We start from the raw sequence: 20,170 nt of genomic DNA on the forward strand, positions 1-20,170 counted from the left end.
AAGAGCGCTGCGAAAATAAGTTTAGAACTGGGTTAGCCAAGAGCTCTATACCGAGAGAAATTTGTATTTGTTTGAATGCAAGACATATGGATAAGTTCTTAACAGGAAAAGTAATATTTCTGCATAAAAATATACACTTCTGTTTACTTGAAAACTTCAAGATCTTTCTTTGTGGATATTCTTATTTCTATCATGTTTGTTGTTTTAAATTTTTTTTGCAGTGTAGACCCCCTGGCAACTCCGCTGGCACCGTTTTCAAGCTCGCCCCCACCACAAACATTACTGACAACGGCAACTGTTACGCGTGTGAAATTATAACTGACAGCAGAGCTTCTTTTGTCGTCGCTGACTCGTCCTGGCATGCGGTTCATTGAATAATTTATGCACTATAAAGTGGCACCAGCCCCATGCCAGCGATCCTCTGAAAACAGGGCCAAAATGCCAGAGAGGCACGGCAGCCAGCGGACGAGTTGTTTGGCATTGGTATGCAAATGCACTCGCGTGCCGCGCGAACTTCATGAAGAGCCGTCCTGCAACTGTTTATATTAATTGCGTGCGTGTCCTCCTCCTGCCAAAAGTATGTTCAGCTGGCCTGGCCAACTAATTAGAGGTCAAATCAAACGGAAAATTGTTCACTATGCAAGCAGAGCGGTCGTCCATCGTTCATCATTTAACTCACTCAATTAGGAAAAACAATTTGATAAATTTAGCTTAAATCAAATTATTACAAAGTAGTTTGGAGCCCATGGCTGCCACACATGTTGCACGCGACAACCGGTCGAAGTTGCCACGGGCCAACCGCTCGTAATTGGCTTAATTGGGCATTTATCGTCAATCACGGAGTTGCATGTGCATGTTTGGCTTGAAAAATGCATATTTCCGTAATTAACTTGATTGCATTTCGATGGCAAACGCCGCAGGGCCATCACACATCAAACATCAGACATCAGGCCATCAGATCATCAGACATTGGGGCTAAGTTCATTACCGGCGAAAACAGTTTGACAGGAATTGGCATTGCTGACAAGCCGGAAAGTATGCATCGACGTCTCCGGGCCTCCGGTTCGATTGGGCAATCAATGAATGAATGAATCGAACGGGCATATCAAATTCCACAATGAATGCTATCATAAATGCCTAATAATATGCAAATTGAATCACACAGAAAAAAACAATAAAATGAAACCCTAAACCACAAAAATGCCACAAGCGACATGGGGTTAATTTGCATAAATAGGTTTTTTGTGTGCTGCCCCTTTGTTGCTTTTGTTGGCCATCGTGTTTTTCGAAATCGTAATTATGACCATCAAGCTGATACAGTGGACAGCCAGTGGAGACCTTTGTTCGATTAGCGCTTGACTTGTGATCTCCCATAGCCAGTGTCCACTGCCAATTGCCGGATGATGACTGCAATAATTAATTTTGAATTTGGCCAATCATTCCCAGAATTCTGTGGATAGTGTAATTGATTTGCTTGGCTGGCTCCCTTTTTTCCCCCGCCGTATTGCAATTAATTAAAACCGACCAGCTATGCTAATCGCTTGCCAATGCTCCACTTAAATGGCCATAATTTCTGGTTTGGCCTACCAATCGTCCAGTTCCGTCGCGGTTTGTTTTTGCATTTCGTTGCCAGCGAAATTGGCAAACCGTTTTGAATTTATGCAAACTAATGCTGGCGGATACAGTTTTAGGGTTTTGCGTCACCTGCAACGGGTATTGGATCAATGGCAGGGGCTACACCCGCTGTCTCATCTCCGAGATCTGCATCTTATATTCAACTTTGGGTTCGGGGCTTGGCCCTATAAAAACGCCCCTCGACCAGATGGGCTGCACCATTAACAGTTTAAACCTCCCGGCGATACCAACACGTTAACAGATTTCCGAGAAAATTGCTTAGGAAAGCGGCAATCAATATGCGTGGATTTACTGTGAGTTTAAATGGTGTTATTAGTTTTGTGTCTTTATTAATTTTGGATTTTGCCTTAAAGATTTTGGCTGTCTTGGCAGTGGCCCATGCCGATGTGGGTGGCTACAATTATGGAACAGGAATTGGTGGCTCCATCTCTGGAGGTTCTATCTCTGGAGGATCAATTTCTGGAGGTTCGCTTTCTGGAGGATCCCTTTCTGGGGGATCCCTTACCGGAGGTTCTTTATCTGGAGAATCCTACTCCAACAACTATGCTCCCGTAAACACCGAATTCAACAAGGAGTTCTTCACCTACTCCGCACCCGAGGCTGATTTCGAGGATAACAAGAGTGTCAGTGATCTGGCTGCCTCTCTGAAAAAGAACCTTCGAGTGGTCTTCATCAGGGCACCCGAAAACAAGGGCCTGGAGAACGCCGCTCTGGCTCTGGCCAAGCAGGCTGCCGAGCAGCAGACCGCCATTTACGTGCTGACCAAGCAGGGCGACCTCTCCAGCCTGGCCAACCAGCTGCAGAACCTTAACCACGTCAGTGCCAGCAAGCCGGAGGTGCACTTCGTCAAGTATCGCACGCAGGAGGATGCCCTCAATGCTCAGAGGACCATTCAGCAGGAATACGAACGCCTGGGCGGCTCCTCCATCTCCCACAATGGAGGCGTGGCACCTGTTCTGGACTTTGCCACTAAACAGCAACAGCAAGTGCAGCAACAGCAGCAAGTGCAGCAGCTGATTGATGAGCGACGTGCCTCCACGGGAAGTGTGTCGGCCGAGTTGGAGGCTCCTTCCACTGGATATATTCCCCCAGCAGCCGCCGCTCCCAGCTCCACCTACCTGCCAGTGAACAAGGTCAAGTAGAAAGCCTGGAAGCCACATCCTAACCTACAAATTAGCCAAATTGTGTTGCGCACATTGCCATCTTAACTGCTACGCTATAAAATAAACTTAAGTTAATGTATACTCGATACTGTTCCTTCTGCCGAGATTAATGGAAGCCGTCGCTTCAGCGCCTTGTAGTTGCTATCGGTCAGCACTTAGCCCAAACTGGGTGCAATTAAAACCAAAAGCGCATTGCCGCTGGACGGGCTTGAAAGTTGCCGTAAATTTAAGTGACCCGTGCCCTCTGACCTCCAACCTCCAACCTGCAAACTGCGAACTCCGAAAGCTTTGCCATCGGCGGGAGCACGGCTTACAGCACGTCAACGTCGACCACCGTTGACCCGCCTTAAAGGATTACAGCCACACACGCGATCAGGGCCAACTGGCCAGAGCTAATTACCGCCACAGAGCCAATTTCTGGCGCTTCAAGTCCATCGCCAGTCGCGACATTTAATGGCCGCCCTTTTGAGGGTCAAGTCGGTGGCAATTTGGGTCCTGCACAAGAAACCCACACTGAGAATTAAATGAAAATTGCTGGCTGCATTTAGGGGCGCCCTCCTTTGTTGACGGTCGAGAATTCCAGCGAGCCAACGAAACCAGAAAACCAAAAACGTGCTTTGTTTTCTGCTTTACACAAGTCGTCCTTTGCCAACCAAAAGGTTAGCATTTCAGCCTTCCCACCGACATACCTCAAAATAATGTAAAAATTTAGTTTTAATAGCAATTCCATTTGCAGCCAAGTAGCAAAATCCAGAGAGACCTCCAAAAATGGCAAGAAGCGCTTATTAAAGAGGTGAGTTTCTCGTGGCCGCTTTAAGCCGGCGATTGTTGGCGTTTTGGATTGCTTTTCGGAAATATCGTGTGTGTTTACTTTTTCTTTTTTTGGGCTACTGGCACAAAGGAAGTGTGCAAGGGGCAAGCCAACTGCCGGAATAAAAGCCAGGTGGAAGCTAGACCCAGACAAGGACCTTCAGACCTGCCCAACATTTAGTTTTGGTTCTGCTCGGCTGCCATGGGCCTGCCACAAAAGGCCTTACGTGTTGCACAAACATAAATTGTGCAACAACGTGTAAACTACTTTTTGACTGCATAAAGCCCGCCATTCCCATTCCCGTTCGCATGTCCTTGCTGGCCCATTCTGAGCCATCTTCCTCAGAATGGACTCGTACCAAACTCTTGTTTTGCTCTTGACGAGGGTAACATTACCTGTCCAATGAAAAACTTACTTTTGGAACTTTATTATTATTTTGTAACAATTAATTTAAATGGTTTTGTGTTAAAAAGTTTTTTATTGTTATGAGTATCATGCGTGCTGATACAGATTGAGGTAAATAATAAATAAATAAAATTCTAAAAGTGTCTTTTTGGTACAAACACAGGTTATGTGCTTGGATTTTTCAAAACAAAATCTGTTCTCGCAATTTTATAAACTGAATATTTGCAAGGGTGTACCAACTTCGGTTTGTCTTAGCCGGATTCCCCGCCTTTGTTGGCCATTCCCCCGAGAAGTGTTCGTTCAGAGCTACGTGTTATGGCCTTTTCAGCCGTGCAACGTCTGCCGTTGTGGCTCGTTGCCTGCCATTCAGTTGTGTTCTTTTCACGTTGCAATCTTAAAGGGGTCTTCAAGCTGTGCTCCAGCGGAAACAATGGAACAAAACCGTGAAAAACAAACAATACGTGAGCACGGCAATATGAAAGCTTTCTGATGTTCCGACTTTCGAGTGGCACTTGTCCGTCCCTCAGTCAGTTTGTCTGTCTGTCAGCAGGCTGAGCACTAATCACGTTAAGCGGTTAATTACTTTGCATGGCTTATGTCACAGTCACGACCACTAACACACATTAAAGAGACCCGAACCCAATATTTTATGCGGGCCATAAATTCTGCAAGGTCACTGAGTTCACTGATGGGAGGTAAGGGGGCGGAGGGTGTGGGGCGTGGGTGGTGACATTAGCATTGCATTTGCATAAAATAACATGAATATTTTCGACACACCCCCGCATAACGCACACACATGCACACAAACTTAATAAACAGCGCAGTTCATTCCACGCCTGGCCAAGCAGGCAACTCACACAAACATAAACATCAGGACACATCCTCCCGCACACATACACACCCACACTGATATGGAGCCCAAGGAATTTATGCACATTGGCATGCACATAAACGCTGGCTGTTACTAGTTATTGTTGCACCGCTCGGCCTTGTCCTGCCTTTGTTTTCGCTGCTGTTGCATGTGCACTTTTTACTCCTCTGCACTTTTCCCCAGTTTACGCCAGGCGGCTGCATAAATATGCAACGCTTATCACATGGTTTTATGTGGCAGAGGGGGCTCACAGTTTCAGTAATGGTCGGGTAGGAAATCACGCCCCATAAACCCATAACTGGAGTCATCCACAGGTGTTTTGCAGGACCTGAATGAAGCATGGTTAAGACAAGGCTTGAAGGCGAAAAAATCGTTTACAACATGATGTAATTTACGGTTCCATACCGTAGTTATAGTGTAGAAAGGGATATAAGAGAACTTTTCGTAAAAAAAATATTCAGAATATGAGTGCTTTCCTTCTTCGGTTTCTTATTTACGATAAATTTTAAAATACTCCTCGTCCTTGGCTTAAAAACAATTACAGAAGGAAGTACGTCAATATTAAATTAGTGTATCTTTGTCCCTTACATTTTTAGTAAAAGTATTACAATGATTTTCAAAATTCTGCCGAACAAAATTTATTGCCTAGTTGCAAAACATTTTAGCTGCTTAAATCCTTGGAAACGGAAACTTGTACACCCAACTCCTTTAATAGAATTTTAAGTGCTTGGAATTTCAAACCAAAATTTCTCGCCTTACGCTATGCTTCCTATTTAAAGACTCCTTCAATCTTGGCCTCGACTCAAGCTTATGTTAAGCGTTAGCGCCTCGTGCGCTTTGAACATAAATTATTTCATATTGCCATTGGGCTCTCAGCAAAATTAGTTCCTCCCGCCCCTCCCCTCGTCATCGTAAGACGGCTCACACCCACTTTGGTACTACCTGCTAGTTACAGCACTCGGAATTGTGGGAAATCATTTATAAAATAGTTCTGCGCGCAGCTTGTGCATTCGGGTTGGTTTCTTACCCGCGGCAAATGCAATTAGCATTCGCTGATTACCCGGCGAGGAAATGGCACGAGTGTAAATTATGGTTTTTACTTTATGGCAAATTAACCAAGTGGGTTTATTTCGCACACACATGCGCGCCGCAAACTTTCGACGGCCATAAACTGCGGAATCTACGGAGGCTGAATTCGAAACTTTTCGGCTTATGCTAATGTGAAAGCCAAAGCGGCGAGTAACCGTCTTTAAATGGCAAATTCATTTGCCAATTACCAGTTGCCATGACATTTGGGCTGCCCTATTTTTCTCGTTAACTTTTAGCTTTTAGCCCGGCCGTAATCTGTCAACCCACTTGGGCATCTGAATTGAATGGGTTGGGCTCAGGTGCACGGGTTTCCGGTACAATAGCTGCTTCGTCCGTCTGTCGGGCCATAGACATGGCACTCCAGTGCTCTGCATTCAGCTTGCTCGCCGGACCATTTCTATTTCAAGTTGCCCCCAACTTTTCTCCTTGGACCCCCCAAAGACGTGCCACGTGGCACATGTGCAGTGCCGACTTCAAAGAGCAGCCACTTCGTGGAAACGCCAAGCGAGTCGTGGCTTTCATTAAGCTGACACCTCGACCACGCCCACCCCAATCCACAATCTCAATTCTCTCCCGGCCAGCCCCCTTTCAAGCAGGATCATATACAGTACACTACACCACGTCCTTCTCGCACTCAAAGTAAGTTGGCGGCCAAAAGTTGTTATATTGGAAAAGTTTCTCTGCTTGATTTTTAATATCACAGGTGAACGTAAATAATTTATTGCATTCATTTACGTTTCACATCCAATCGCGCCACGTAAAGATTTCGAAAAACCCGGCAAGTTAAGGGGCGCCTTCAAGGCGAAAGCAACCCAGAGAGTCGGGCCACAAAATTTATTTATGCGTTATACAGGAACAACAAAAGGCAAAGACGCCGGGCAACAAACTCTAACAATGTGCCAACAGCCGTTGGCTTTAGTCGGGCCAAATCCTTTTAGACCATAGATAAGAAAACTTTAATAAACACGCCACACACGCAACCTGGGAAAATTGATAAGAATATGAAAAGTTTGCGGCGGAGGTAGAACTTTTCCCGCCCGGGGCGTACCTTTTGGCCACATCTAAGCCGGTTAGCCATGGTTGGCAGAAAGTTGCAGCTTTTTAATTTGTATGGCCCATAAATACAGTTCGGGATCCTGGTAATGGCCACCAGGGCAATGGCGGTGGGGCTTGACTAATGTCCACTCACCTGTGCTTCTTCATCTCCATCTGCTGCTGCTTCTTAAGCTCCATCTTCTTCTTGTTGCTGTCGTAGTTGCGCTGGTGCACCTCGTGGAACTCGCCCACGTCATGGTAGTTGGCCAGCGAGCCGAACGGGTTGTTGTACAGACTTCCGTGGTGGCCGTGGCCCTCATGGTGGTGCGACAGGAAGTGCGGGAACTCATCTGCAGTGCCCCCAAAATAGAGGGGCAAAAGGGGAAAAGAGGCAAAGAGAACAGGTGGCACAGGTCAGCAATCAAACTAATTAACGAAAGCGCTGCAGTGGCAGTCCCGCTCGTTTGGAAAGCAAACAGCAAAGGAATGTCACATTAGCCAAGGGCGCTTCACAGCGTGTTTTCTTGTCAATTGCAGATACTCGAAAAAAGACCAAAGAAGAAAAACCAGTACATGCGGAAAAATAATGCAACAAAAAATGGAAACAAAAATTTCAAATGGGTACTAATTAACTCGTAATCATGATAAAGTTATTTTTTTTAGTAAAAACCAGTGCAAATTCAGTAAAGAGATGCCTTTAATTTAGTCAACTTTGAAAATGTTTTTTATACTGTTTGTTAAAGCTTCAAACAGCAGATTGAATACTCAATGTACTGAAGTACATAAAAATAAATAAATCAACTTGTTACTTATTTTATTTTCTCCCAAAGTAGATTTTTGCCAGTGGTTCTTATTCTTACTGGACAATGGATACTCACCAGCGCGTGCTCCTGCCGGCCAGCGTAGGCTCTTGTCGTAGCGGTCCATGAATTGGGTGACGGGGATCTGGTACTGCTGGTGGTACTGGTTGAAGAAGGGCTGCTGGTAGTACTGCTGCTGCAGCTGCTGCTGACTCAGCTGCGTCTGCTGCTGCTGCTGCGTGCGGCGCTGGTGCTTCCCGTTGAACGAGAACACGTGGTGGGTGCGCACGTACTTGTCCTCCACCTGTCGATACACAAAGAAGCCCGTAAGGACGATGAGTCAGTGAGGGACAAGTGGGTCGAGTGGGTCGAGTGGGGGATGGGCGGCTTGCCACATGGCGGGGGCAGCAATTACAATGAGCTGCGCACAAAAGTCACTTCAATGTCAAATTCCATTCGAGCTCCACTTCTGGACCCGAGCGCCAGGCTTGAATTAAATATGGATCAGGACCCAACGGGTCAGTCCCACATCTGCTGGCCACACACACACACAGATATACACACACTCACACAGTCAGCTGCAGTTGCTGCCCCCGGCGCGTTTATGAATAAATTTCATTTTAGAGTTGCCCGGTCTGCCATAATGAATTTATTTAAATTTCATTTCCTCTCGCCGCCGACAGCAGCTGGCCGAGGGCTTGTGCAATTAAAATGAAAGCTGCCCTGTCCGCCCATGTAGGCCATAATTATAAAACGGCTTAAACCGATGGTAATCTTAATGCACTGCACTGCAGCCACGTCCTCGCTGGCATTGCCGTCCACATCCCCAGGCTGTCGTTTCGGGTGGCAAGTGCATTAGCCCACTGATTAACCGCCTGCTCGGTGGCGCATTTCGCACGTAAACGTAAACGTAAATAATCCACGGCAAATGGTCCGTGATTTCGGACAACAATCGAATTGCGCAATCGAATTGCGAATTGGCCGTTTCAAATATCACGCATACGCACCTTCTTTCCATTGATTAGCCACGTGATTGTCGGGGCGGGACGTCCGCGGGTGGTGTTGCACAGAGCGAAAAGTTTCTCGCCCACCGCAAACGGCGTCCTCTTGCGGAACTTGATGGTGGGCGGACCCGTTTGTGGCACTAAATAAATAAGTGGGGGATGTAATGCTATGATTTAGAGATTATGAGACAATTGTTACGCACAGAATACGCTCATAAGCACATCCAAGCTGGCCTTCGTGTAGATGGGGGTGTCCGTGGAGACTTCGCAGTAGAACTGGCCGGAAAGATCGAACTGTACATCCTTCAGAGTCACCTGCTGGTCGTTGGACTTATCCCACTGTCAATTAGGAAAAAAAATAGAATGCATGGAACACAAAAAGCTCATTAGCAAATCAATTGATAGAAAGGACATGCAAGATGTATGCTAAGTGTCTGCCAATTAGCTGCACTTTGGTGGACTATTCTCCCATGCTCAATGCAAAGGCGATTAATGGGTTGTGGAGTGACAGTCGTGATGATGATTGAGTAAATAACTGGCCACGACTCGCATCATTTGGCTAATTCGGGCTACTTACATCGATTTCGGCCCCCTCAATCGTCGAGTTCCAGAATGGTGGATTCCGGCCGTTTGTGAATTCGAAGAACTTGCCCTTGTCAACCTTCAGCCATGTCACCTGGAAAACAAAAAAAAGAAACGTTTACCGATATTAAAAGAAAGCCATGATTGCCCAAGCCCCCGCAATCAGATTCGTTCGCCGGATTGCTGCTCCTGACAGTGATTGAATGTGTCAGCTTTGACGGCAGTCCTTGGCCCCGGATCACTTAATGCTGCAGCGGCATATTAATAAACGGCTTAACTGGTCTTGCGCAATTTGGTACGTTGCGCAATCGAACAAACAAAAAGCGTCACGATTCGCTGCCAAATGCAGAGCAATTTAACTTGGCAACAAGTTGCACTAACTGAATGATGCTGCCGCTGAGTTGCTGTTAGCGCGTTAAACTGTAAACTGTAAATAATAGAACGTTTTTATTGGACTGCCAGTGCCGGAATTACGAAGGGAGTGCCATCACCACCACCCACTATCCGCCAACCCCGCAATTAAAAACGAAATCTACAAACGCAACTTGCAGTGGTACACGAAAAGTTGTTTCTGTTTTTTCGAGGGTCTGTGGGGCTTACGACAACGACAAATATGAATAATGAAAATGGAAATTAATTTTCATGCACAAGTTTTCCACATTCAACTTAAAACTAGCTGGGCGGAGAAAAGGGGCGGTTGACAACGCTTTTCTGGCCGGATGTGCGGCTCTTGTCGACCATTTTTAATTACACCCAGCATTTATTTATTATGCATATTTTTTAACGCCCGCATTTACTGCGCTTTAATCATTTTTTCAGCGGCTGTGTTTGAGCGCCGGATTAAAGTTGAAAAGTAATTTGTTTTTCTTGCGGCGGCAGGTTCTATATGCTGGCATGTAAAAACAAACCACAAAAAGTTTGATAACATTCCTTGAATTTATATTTTGGGATATCAAATGGCGCAATAGGTGAAATGTGGGTTTTATGTTCTTCAATAATATTTCAATCGATTTGGTAAAAAATATATACAATTAAATAATTAAACTGTTAAAGTGAAAGGCCCTCGCACTGAAAAACCGCAGGTGGTGTTTAATTTCAACTATTTTTTTTTAAAAAAGGACACAAGGCCACTGCACTCTGATGAACTGGAGAAGATTGGATCAGGTGATTCCAGGTGCGGGACAGCCGTCTGGCGATAGCTTGATTGACACACTCGGGACAAATTGCATTGATTGCACGCAACTTAATAATATTAATGTGCTTATTGAATGTGTCCGCGGCAGGCGAGGCGTATGCGTAATTTGTGCCGCAAATGTTGCCATTACTCAAGCCTCAAGCGGCGAGGTCCGAGGTCCATGTGTGTGTTTAGCGCCGTGCGGGTCAATCAATAAAGGCCACACAACCACTCACCCACAGAGGGCCATAATGAGAGGGCAAACTCGGGAACACAAACACACATCCACAAACACTGAAACACAAACACAAACTCTGCGGTGGCCTGTGGGATCTCGAATGACCCACCATTAGCGCACTCTAGGACCGCCAGACACGCATCCAGTTTTATCAACCACTTGTGGTCGTTTGGAACATTTTCTCTCGACTGACATGCAACTCCCTTTACCAATCCCTGTCCCTATCCCTATCGTATCGCTGCCGATATTACGGCCAATGGATCTCAAAGTAATGAAAAACAAAGGGCCTCCCAATGTTTACCTTCCCGCCGATGTTGGCCGTTCGCTTAGTCAGCGGCATGTGTTTGCTTTGGCGTGTCTGCCTCCGCCTGACTTTATTTCTTTTGACTTTCGGGTTTTGTTTATATTCGGGCTTATTAGCCCGCATGTGGTAGCTGCACTCCCCGCCCCCACCCACCAGTTGACACAAATAACGCACAAAGGCTGAAAAGTGGTAAATCAAAAGCCCATTAATGAGCTCGGGGCCTCCCGATTGCCGGGCATCGCACTCACTCCGTAATTAGTTTATTTAATTTGGATGTATGCGAGTATAATTTTTGGGCGAAAGAAATTATGTCGTACATGTGTAAAGAGGCCCGGGCGACCGAAATGATCCCGTCAGTGTTGGCATTTGCGTTTTAATTGCCTTTTTAGTGCCACTTCCATACCGCCATACAATTTGCCACGCTTCGTGCAACAATTCGAATGGCGAATGGCGAATGGTGGCGGCGGCCAAGCGCACTCGCTTATATAGTTAATTATACTAATTAGCTATTGCCCTGCTCGACCGACTGGCCAAATAAATAAATGTCTACATCTGAACGGGCTATTTGCCCGCTCGGCCATTTGGCCAGTCCGCTAATTGTGCATGTTTCCCGCCCTACAGCACACTCCAAATTGGCTCGGCTCAGCGGCGCATTAAATTTGTTAGTTGACACTTTCGGCGGCCGGCCCGGTGGAGGAGTATCCCTCGAATTTCCATGCAAATGAGACAGCCACAATGGCGGCTTAAAGCTGCTTGGGTCACGATCCGGAAACACGACACGGAATTCCATGTACTCGATGTTTTCGAGAGGGGCTCGGCTTGGCAGCACAATGGCCTATAAGTACACAGCTCGAGGCCCCACTGTCAACGTCAATTTGGCTCTGTTCTAAATCCATCTTGGTTCCCGGAGAAAAATAATCAATATGCGGCCAATGAGAGCAGCTCCTCCGTGAGCCATAAAATTTGTACGCTTTTTTATGGTACTTAGAGCGGGCAAAACATCAGCGTAGAGCTGACCGACCTTGAGACGGCATCGGTGTGAATGTTGCTGAATAGTGCTCTCAAAGTGCCGACCACAAAAGTTCACAGCTCAACTGAAAGTGTATGCCGGGGAAGGACTAGAACCATACCCTTACCCTCCTTGCGTATCTTGGCCATAAACTCGACGGCCCGAAGGCTTGGCAATGATTTCGGCGTACGCAAGTGCGTGTCTGTTGATGGTTCGTGATTAAATTAGGTAAACTGAAGTGAAATTAATTGCCGCGTCTGGGCAACCGAAAGCGAAAGCGAAACTGAGTCGATATTGAGACGGAAGCGGTAAAAGGTTTACGGCCCGCCCGACTGCCGGCATGAACCGACTGCCTTGGATTCGATGGAGCGGAATGGCACTTTGAGTGCAACTTTTTGTGCACGGCGAGTCCGCGAGGCGGGATGCCTTTGACTGCCACAAAGTTGCGGCACGAAACTTGCGAGAATTCCAGCTCCTGACCCGGGGACACGGCTCGGCGTGCCTGTGTTTGTCACAGTGCCGGAAACTTTTCCCCACAAAATAGCACAAGGCGAACAAAGTTTCTCGGTGGGGCGAGCTTCACTCCACTCCACTCCCGCACGGCCTCCATGGATGGCAATTTTTATTTTTCAATTTAAAGTTTTTAATGCGCTTTCCATAATTTATATGCACATGCACGACATAACCGGAGCGCACTTAATCCAAACCCAAACCGAACCGAACCGAACCGCAGGTTACTTCACTTACCTTGTAGAGGAGATCCGGCTGGACATTGTGCTTGCACTTGAAGGTGGCGCTCGATCCGCGCTCCACATACCGCGGCACCACTAATTGCACCTGGAACTCCGATTGTCCATCTGAAAGGAAAGAAAAGAAAAGGTGCACACGCACATAAATAAATTTGTAAATATAAGTAAGGACAGGAAACAAAAGGGCCATTTGCAATGAAAGCCCGCCCAATTGTGGTTTAATTGAAAAACCATTAAAAAACTGGGTGGAGTAAAAAAGGAATCGGTGAGAACCCAGCTTGGCGCCAAATATGCAGGCAATTTAAGGCACGGGATGGCGCCCGCCCGGAATTTCCAAATTGCCAACGTCCCACGCTGCGGCTGCCCCGAATGAAAGATACTCCAGAGTGAACTGGCAGATTACGGGACTTCGTCCTTCGACCTGGCTCAATAAATCTTAATTTGTTTGCCAAAGTGCACATGAGAAATTTTTGCGCCTGCATGCCAGTTCGGCGTGGGTGCGTCCGTTCTGCAGCCGGGGTGTCAAATATTTGCAGCCCCCTCCGCTCGCCCAACCTTCATTTTTCACACAAAGGAAATGGTCGGACAGTGGGGGGCATTTGGGTGGCACTTAAACGACATTTTCGTACCATTTTCCCAGCATTTTTCAGTCCAGCACGTGCGACCAAGGTGCTGGCACCAAACTGAGCTTTCAAAAAAATTGAAAATTTATATTTGTCCGCAGTTCACACACATGGCTGACCACCGGTTCTGGGACCACGCTGCGTATACGTAATGTGGACGTCAGTCCTGAACGGCAGTTGATGACATTTAGTATGTGTTCAGGACAAATAACAAGCACGTTAAATGAAGTCCTTTTTCGGTGCATATGCTAAGAGAAAGTTACAATCTGGAATACTTGGGAACATCGAGTCACGAGCCCCTTGCAAATGAGCCCAATTTCAGGGCCAATTTTCCCAATCGACTTTGGATATTACTCCTTGGAAATCGATAAATTAATTTTGAATGTGCCAACGCTTCCGCCATTCGCAATCATAATTAAGACACAAAGTGGCCGAGGGCGAGCACATTGCCCCAGTTGGAGGCCCAATCCAGTGGCGCCAATTTCGCTTCCATTTTCATTTATTCACACCACGCGTCCATCGTCAGTCACGCAAAATGTCAACGACTGAGTAAGTAAAAAACGTGTCTGACAGCGCGAAAAATATGGAAATAATCGGATAACGCAAGACGACGAGAACAAAACCCAGTGAAATGAAGCGTGTCAAGTGCACATACATACGCAATACATATACATATACATATACAAATACATATGTATGAATGGATAGACGAGTGGAGGCCCAAAAACAGTTGGCAACTTGTTGCCGTACATGGCATAAACATGGCCAACCTTCGGCGGATTGGTATCGTTGCCCCCAGCATGACGTACGTGTTCGTGCCGCACGCTAACGAGCCGAAATTTGCGAAAATTCAATCATGGCCCGGCCGGCTGGCCAAGATATCCTGGCTCGAACCGAAAGCCAAACCGCAGCCGCAACAGGAGGAGCCCTCCGTGCGAAGAACCAAAAGGAGCCGCTGTCACGAGCCAGACACCGATGTCCTGGCTGACTTTCCAGCCACTGGTGGCTTTGTAATCATGCCGCCTTTTTTCGACATTTATGTCGCAATACTTCTCGCCATTTTTCAGCCCTGGCAGCTGGCCAATATATGTACGGAGGGAATAACGAATTTGAACTGCACGACCGCTGACAAGATGCTCGGCAACCGCAATTATGCTCCGTTGACTGCCTGGCAGTCGGGCCCAGAAAAAATTCATTACTAACTCTGGCAGAACAAAAAAAAAAAATAGCGGCGAGATCCAGATCCTTTGGGTTGTGCAACAAGCTGCGGCGAGTTGGCAGGAGGCTTAACATCTCCACCACTCACTGGTGGTTGGGTCGGGGAAAAAAAGCGAGCAGCGTTTCTTTGTTCGCGATGTGCTTTTTTACAAGCGGAAATTGATGATTTTCCACGAGCTGAGCGACAATAAAGCGTGCATCATGTCAGAAAAACGCAAATAATCAATCAATCAACATTAATCAACGCTCCGTGCCGAGACAAGCCAAAGTGGGCAGCTGTTGCAGGGGCGTGGCACTGCCTTCGGGATACCATCGATTTGACTTTAACAACTAGATTAGGCCTCGTAGGAAATTGATATTTATCGCCGCAAACTCAATTCGGCACTAGATAAAGTTCAAGTGCTGCGGAAAGATTCATGGCTAGCCACTCTATTGGTTTCCATATTCATCATTTCGATTTTCCGATGGCCCACCTCCCCTTGATTAGACAAACTTGCACACAGGTGTTCCAAAATACACAGAGCTAACCGCAAACCGAAAGCATAATAAATGCTTTTCCTCATCCCCAGCACTTTCAGGACTTAAACTGCTCACCACAAGACCACTGACCACTGGCAAAGAGTTTGAGCAGTTTTCCATTTGATTCGAATAGTCTTGCCAAGGCCATGATTAATGGGCCAACTATTAAAGTCAATAATTGTTTGCTGGTGGATAATTTAAGAACTTCACTGGACAGATGATTGATTGACCGCCGTACACATGAGCACGTCCCAGCAATTAAAGAACCCCTTCGTTGGTGGCCATTTTCTCGCTAATTAAAGCCAAACAATTAAACGATTAAATAAAATATATAAATATTTTTCCAATAACTGCCATATCAATGATTGTCTGAAAGCTGTTAATGCGAATGAATGTCAAGCACAAAAAATTCTTTTAAATGGTTAAAATAAAGTGGTAAATAAATTTTTGGGCTTCCATCTATAATCTATTATGTACATCTTTAAAAACAATTGATTTTAAAAACACTTCATATAATTAAGAATACAAATAAAAAATATAATAGTCGTACATAAAAATGTCAAGATAGTCAAAAAGTATTTGAGAACACCCAGAAAAATGCCCAAATAAATATTTCATAAGAGTGTAATAACTTTTGTAGGTGTTTTAAAAGCTCTCTGACTTTAACAGGAGTTTTTAAAGAGGCGGAGGACTACTGATATGAAGTGTTGTATCGGGTCTGATTAAAAGGCACCCCGCAATATCGACTTGGGGTCAGCTGTCTTGCCCCGTCCAGCTGTCAGTTGGCCTGGCGGATTGCTGGCAGTCATTATGGCCGAGTGTCAGACATTCCATGGGGTTCATTAGACACGGGCAGCTGCCAAGGCGGCATCGTCATCGACATCCTGCTCGCCTGTCGTTCATCCCCAACCAATACTTTTCGAAACTGATTTCCTGTCCTCATTACTGCTGTTTGTCTGCTCCGGTCTGATGAGGATTTGAAGCCAGGGCGTGACTGTCAATAATTTTCAACGTCCCATGACTTATCGCAGTGGACTTGCCATTTTCTAATTGATTTGTGGCTGGCCACGTGGCTTTCCAATTTAAATGCATGCTTGATTGGGAGCACAAACGAAGTCAGCCAGCCAGCCAGCTAGCCAGCCAGTCGTGACTGGCAGCAAAGTCCACAATGTTTTTAAAGTTGACCGCACAAAGCTAACATTTTGCTGGCCAAAACACACTCGTACACACATACACGCTTTCGCACACGCCATGGCAACGCAACCAAGGAACACTATCAGCAACATAAGCCAAACAATAAAACGGCAAACACCCGGCATTTACCCACTCTGGGCTACGAAAAGGATAAGGCCATAAGTCGTTATGCTGGCGAGGCGTTCGTTTAGAAAACTGTAGGCACTGGCTTTGGCCGGGTTCCCAGTTCCCGGTTCCCGGTTTTGTGTCCTTCGTGTCCTTGTTTGGGAGCGAAAACAAAGGCCGAAATAAAAGGCAGACAAGGTCCGCCGGCATGTTCCAGGCATAAAGTAATTTTATAGAACAAATCACAGGCATTAGCGGATATAAATCCAGTTTATCCCTGCCAGTGTATGCGCGCGTGAAATTCAAATAACTCGGGAGGGCACGCAACATTGGAGGGCCAAAGAAAAATGGTCGATTGTGGCCTGAACGTGGCCTGTGACGGTCCTTGAGTTGTTTCGGGGCTTGAAATTCCACACTCCCACTAGCTACATGCATGTAGAACTTATCCACCGTGGAAAGAAGACTCCTTTGAATGGCCCAACTCCCCGGGGAGACAAATTGCCTAGCCTTGGTCTCAAGGAAATAGGCTTCAAAGGCGGCCTCAGCTGGGAGAACTCCTCCGCAAAGTCCAACTTGAACAGCTTTAAGCGGGTGATTTTAAATTGAATTGCCCTCCACACAGGACATCTTTTATTTTATTCCGTAATTTTCACTCCCACATTTTAGTCACATTTCCGAAATTAAATCACAGCCGAATGCCGCCATGAATGGAATCAAAATCAAAAGAAAACGAAAATGAAAATGAAAATAACCGACAGCCATACAAACAGAGGCCAGGGCTTATACAAGCCACCACCATGTACCGTGTAGCATGTACCATGACCGACAAAAGTAGCCATCGTAATGGCCAAAACAAAATATGAAAGAAATTGCGGACCGGCCAGGGCCAGAGTCAAAAGCAGAACCAGAACCAGAACCAGAATCACAACCAGAGCGCCACAGGAAGCCAACTTCCTGGTTGAAAATTTTATCTGGGCGGCCCTGGCAGCGACTACGAAAATGAAAGAGCCCGGCCAGCCAGCAAGAAAAAAAAAATAAAGAGACCAGAATCCGTTTATATGTACGAGTATAAGAAAATGGCTTCAAGGACACCTCACCCGCTGCTGTTGCTGGCGGCTGCACAACTACAACTACAAACACAACTACAGCCACGGCAACAACTACACCCACATCCTAAGGTCCTGCCCAGGCACGCCCACAGGGCTGCCCAGCACGTAAAGTACATACTGGGGCATGCCACACTGTACAACACGCCCCGCGCCCATTTACAAGGCCGTGGAGCGAACACATGTAGGCCATGAATCTCATAACGAGTGTTAGACATGCGCCACGAGCCTCCGCACTGTGGGCCACTTTAGTATAATTTTGTGCAGAGCCTGTAATTCTGGAAAAATATTCATAAGCCACTTAAAAAACTTCTCTGTCGAAATTAAGAAACTTTGCAACTTAAAAATGCCATGTAACTTTGTAGCCATTCACTATGGAAATACACTCATTCGAATGTGTTAATCAGATGGTAAAACCCCAACGAAAAAAAATTCTAAAAATTTATCAAAAATGAATATAACACTCTTTAAATTAATTATAAACGCTGAACTTTTTGAAACAGAACGGAAGAGACCTTCTTTGCTAAGATATTTTTGGAAAATGTACAAAGGTTAGGGTAAGGGTGCCAGAGGGGCCAAACTTTTGCTTTGAAATATACAATTTAGGCCCACAGCTGACTGTTTTCCTGTGGGTGGGTGGGCTTTAGGGCCTGAAAGTCTGCGAGGATGGCCAACGGTTGCCGCTCCAGTAAGCGCGACCTGAACCTGGCTCGTAAAGATGCAGACCATTAAAGAAATGAAAAGCAAACGCCGGCGACTGCGACGGCGGCGTTGGCAAACACATAAAAATGCTTAAATTACTTTTAAGGGGAATTATTTATTATTAATGTGCGGGCTAACGAAAACAACAACAGGACAACCAACCACAACTCCATGCCAAACGGGAAAAACGGGACTAAGCCAAATGAAAAGTACCGATCATTTGAGATTCAGCTACCATCATTTTGCGTTTACTAATGCGGCGGATACGTAAGTTAAATTCGCAATTTAAATGTGCTCGGGGTTGGAAATGCAATTTTAATCGAGGGACCGGCAACCGGCAAAAGGGAACGCTGCTCATTTCCGGTCGCTACATTTATTCATATTCCACAAAAAACATTCCGCAATCGGTTTGGCAAACACATTTTAAATCATTCATGACAGCTGCTGGACCGGCGAGTGAAATTCCAAACTGCATTTGACATTTTGCTGGCCACACACAGCACATATTTTGGTGGATAGTCCGATTTGTTTATACCCAAGTCCGATTCAATTTCGGACCTTGCACCGTTCCAGTCACCAAAACAATTAAATGAGGAGAATTATTTATTTATTTTTTCGGTATGACGAAGCGGGAGAAGTGACATGCGCAGCTGTTGTACGGTTTTTAGAAAATTGAAAACATTTTCCCCGCTCGACACAGCGCACAAAAAAAACCCATTCGGAGCCGCAACGAATGTTTGGTAACCGCAGGTGGACGTGGAAAACCGGTCAGAATTACTCACGCCCACCTGGACAATTAATGGGCGCCGAGGCCACGTGCTGTCCAAGCCAAGCGCTCCTGACCGCCATCAAGTTGAGCCTGCGTCACAATTATGTTCGGTGCTCGGTGTTCGGTGTTCGTAACTCAGCCAAGGAACGGAACCCACACAACCAATGGCAGGCGGCCTTTTGAAGTTGGCTAATCTCTAATCTACACAGGCATTAGTCCAGTGACACGAGCCTCTGAGATGAGGGGCAGATGGGATGACGCCATTGAGCCTGCAGCGTTTTTCGAGCCTGCTGATGATATTGACATTTATGCTTGACCCACAGTTTGCCAGTTTTTTTCCCAGTTCCAGTCCCCGCCCCCGTCCCCATTCCATTTCTGTTTTTTTCTTTTTTTCTTCTGTTTCATTTTTTTTTACCGTTTTTGGCAAAAAGCTGGGCCCAATTTTTGTTGACACTTGGCCGCACCTGCTGTCTGGCTGTCTATTTGTTTGGCTAATGTCTGTGGCCGAGAGCGGACACCGGTATACGGATACGGATACGAATACGGATACGAATACGTTCGACGAACATGTGATATTGCTGCCAAAGAGTGGGCTGTAAGTGCGCATTTGTCGGGGGTCCAACCTTATATGGCGCAGAATATTTGCGGCCTGCTAATAAGGAGCTGAGCCAGCGGCGACAGCCAACCCTCGTCAACCTTGGCCAGAACTTGTTGAAACAATGCGCGTCGCACAAATATCCTTGCACAATCAATGCCAGCCGGCCTTTGTTTGCATTCCGTTTCCACTTCCACTTCCAATTCCACTTCCACTCCCGATCCCAAACACAATCCCAATCCGAATCAGAATCAGAATTCCAATTCCTGGCACTGGCCCGAGGCGCCATTAAAAAATCAACGCCCAAGCCGGGCTCACAAAGTGCCTTCATTATGCGAGGCCTTCCCGTCCGGCATTCTCGCTTCGCTTTTCCGTTCTTGGCCTGAAAATCGGTTTGGCACATTTTCAGTTCTTCGCAGAACGCTAAGCCAGGAGAAAGGCAAATTTCTTTACGCACAGAAGGCGTAACA

General features: G+C 46.3%; 2 protein-coding genes across 2 annotated transcripts in view; one reads left to right on the forward strand and one right to left on the reverse strand.

Moving 5' to 3' along the window:
- Positions 1-20,170, reverse strand: part of LOC108095925 — a 37,930-nt gene that overhangs the window by 9,827 nt on the left and 7,933 nt on the right. The window contains exons 2-7 of the mRNA XM_017197259.2: positions 12,868-12,977; positions 9,391-9,489; positions 9,017-9,152; positions 8,817-8,953; positions 7,888-8,113; positions 7,164-7,359 (exon numbers count right to left, since the gene is read on the reverse strand). Coding sequence (XP_017052748.1) covers positions 7,164-7,359; positions 7,888-8,113; positions 8,817-8,953; positions 9,017-9,152; positions 9,391-9,489; positions 12,868-12,977 — 904 coding nt within the window. The remainder of the gene's footprint in view (positions 1-7,163; positions 7,360-7,887; positions 8,114-8,816; positions 8,954-9,016; positions 9,153-9,390; positions 9,490-12,867; positions 12,978-20,170) is intronic.
- On the forward strand, positions 1,842-2,879 carry LOC108095926. Its single transcript, XM_017197260.1, has 2 exons — positions 1,842-1,928; positions 1,989-2,879. The coding sequence occupies exons 1-2, from the start codon at positions 1,914-1,916 to the stop codon at positions 2,775-2,777; spliced, it is 804 nt and encodes a 267-aa protein (XP_017052749.1). The 5' UTR covers positions 1,842-1,913; the 3' UTR covers positions 2,778-2,879.

This window comes from Drosophila ficusphila, unplaced genomic scaffold (assembly GCF_018152265.1).
Source record: "Drosophila ficusphila isolate 14025-0441.05 unplaced genomic scaffold, ASM1815226v1 contig_791, whole genome shotgun sequence".
NCBI classification, from domain to species: Eukaryota; Metazoa; Arthropoda; class Insecta; order Diptera; family Drosophilidae; genus Drosophila; species Drosophila ficusphila.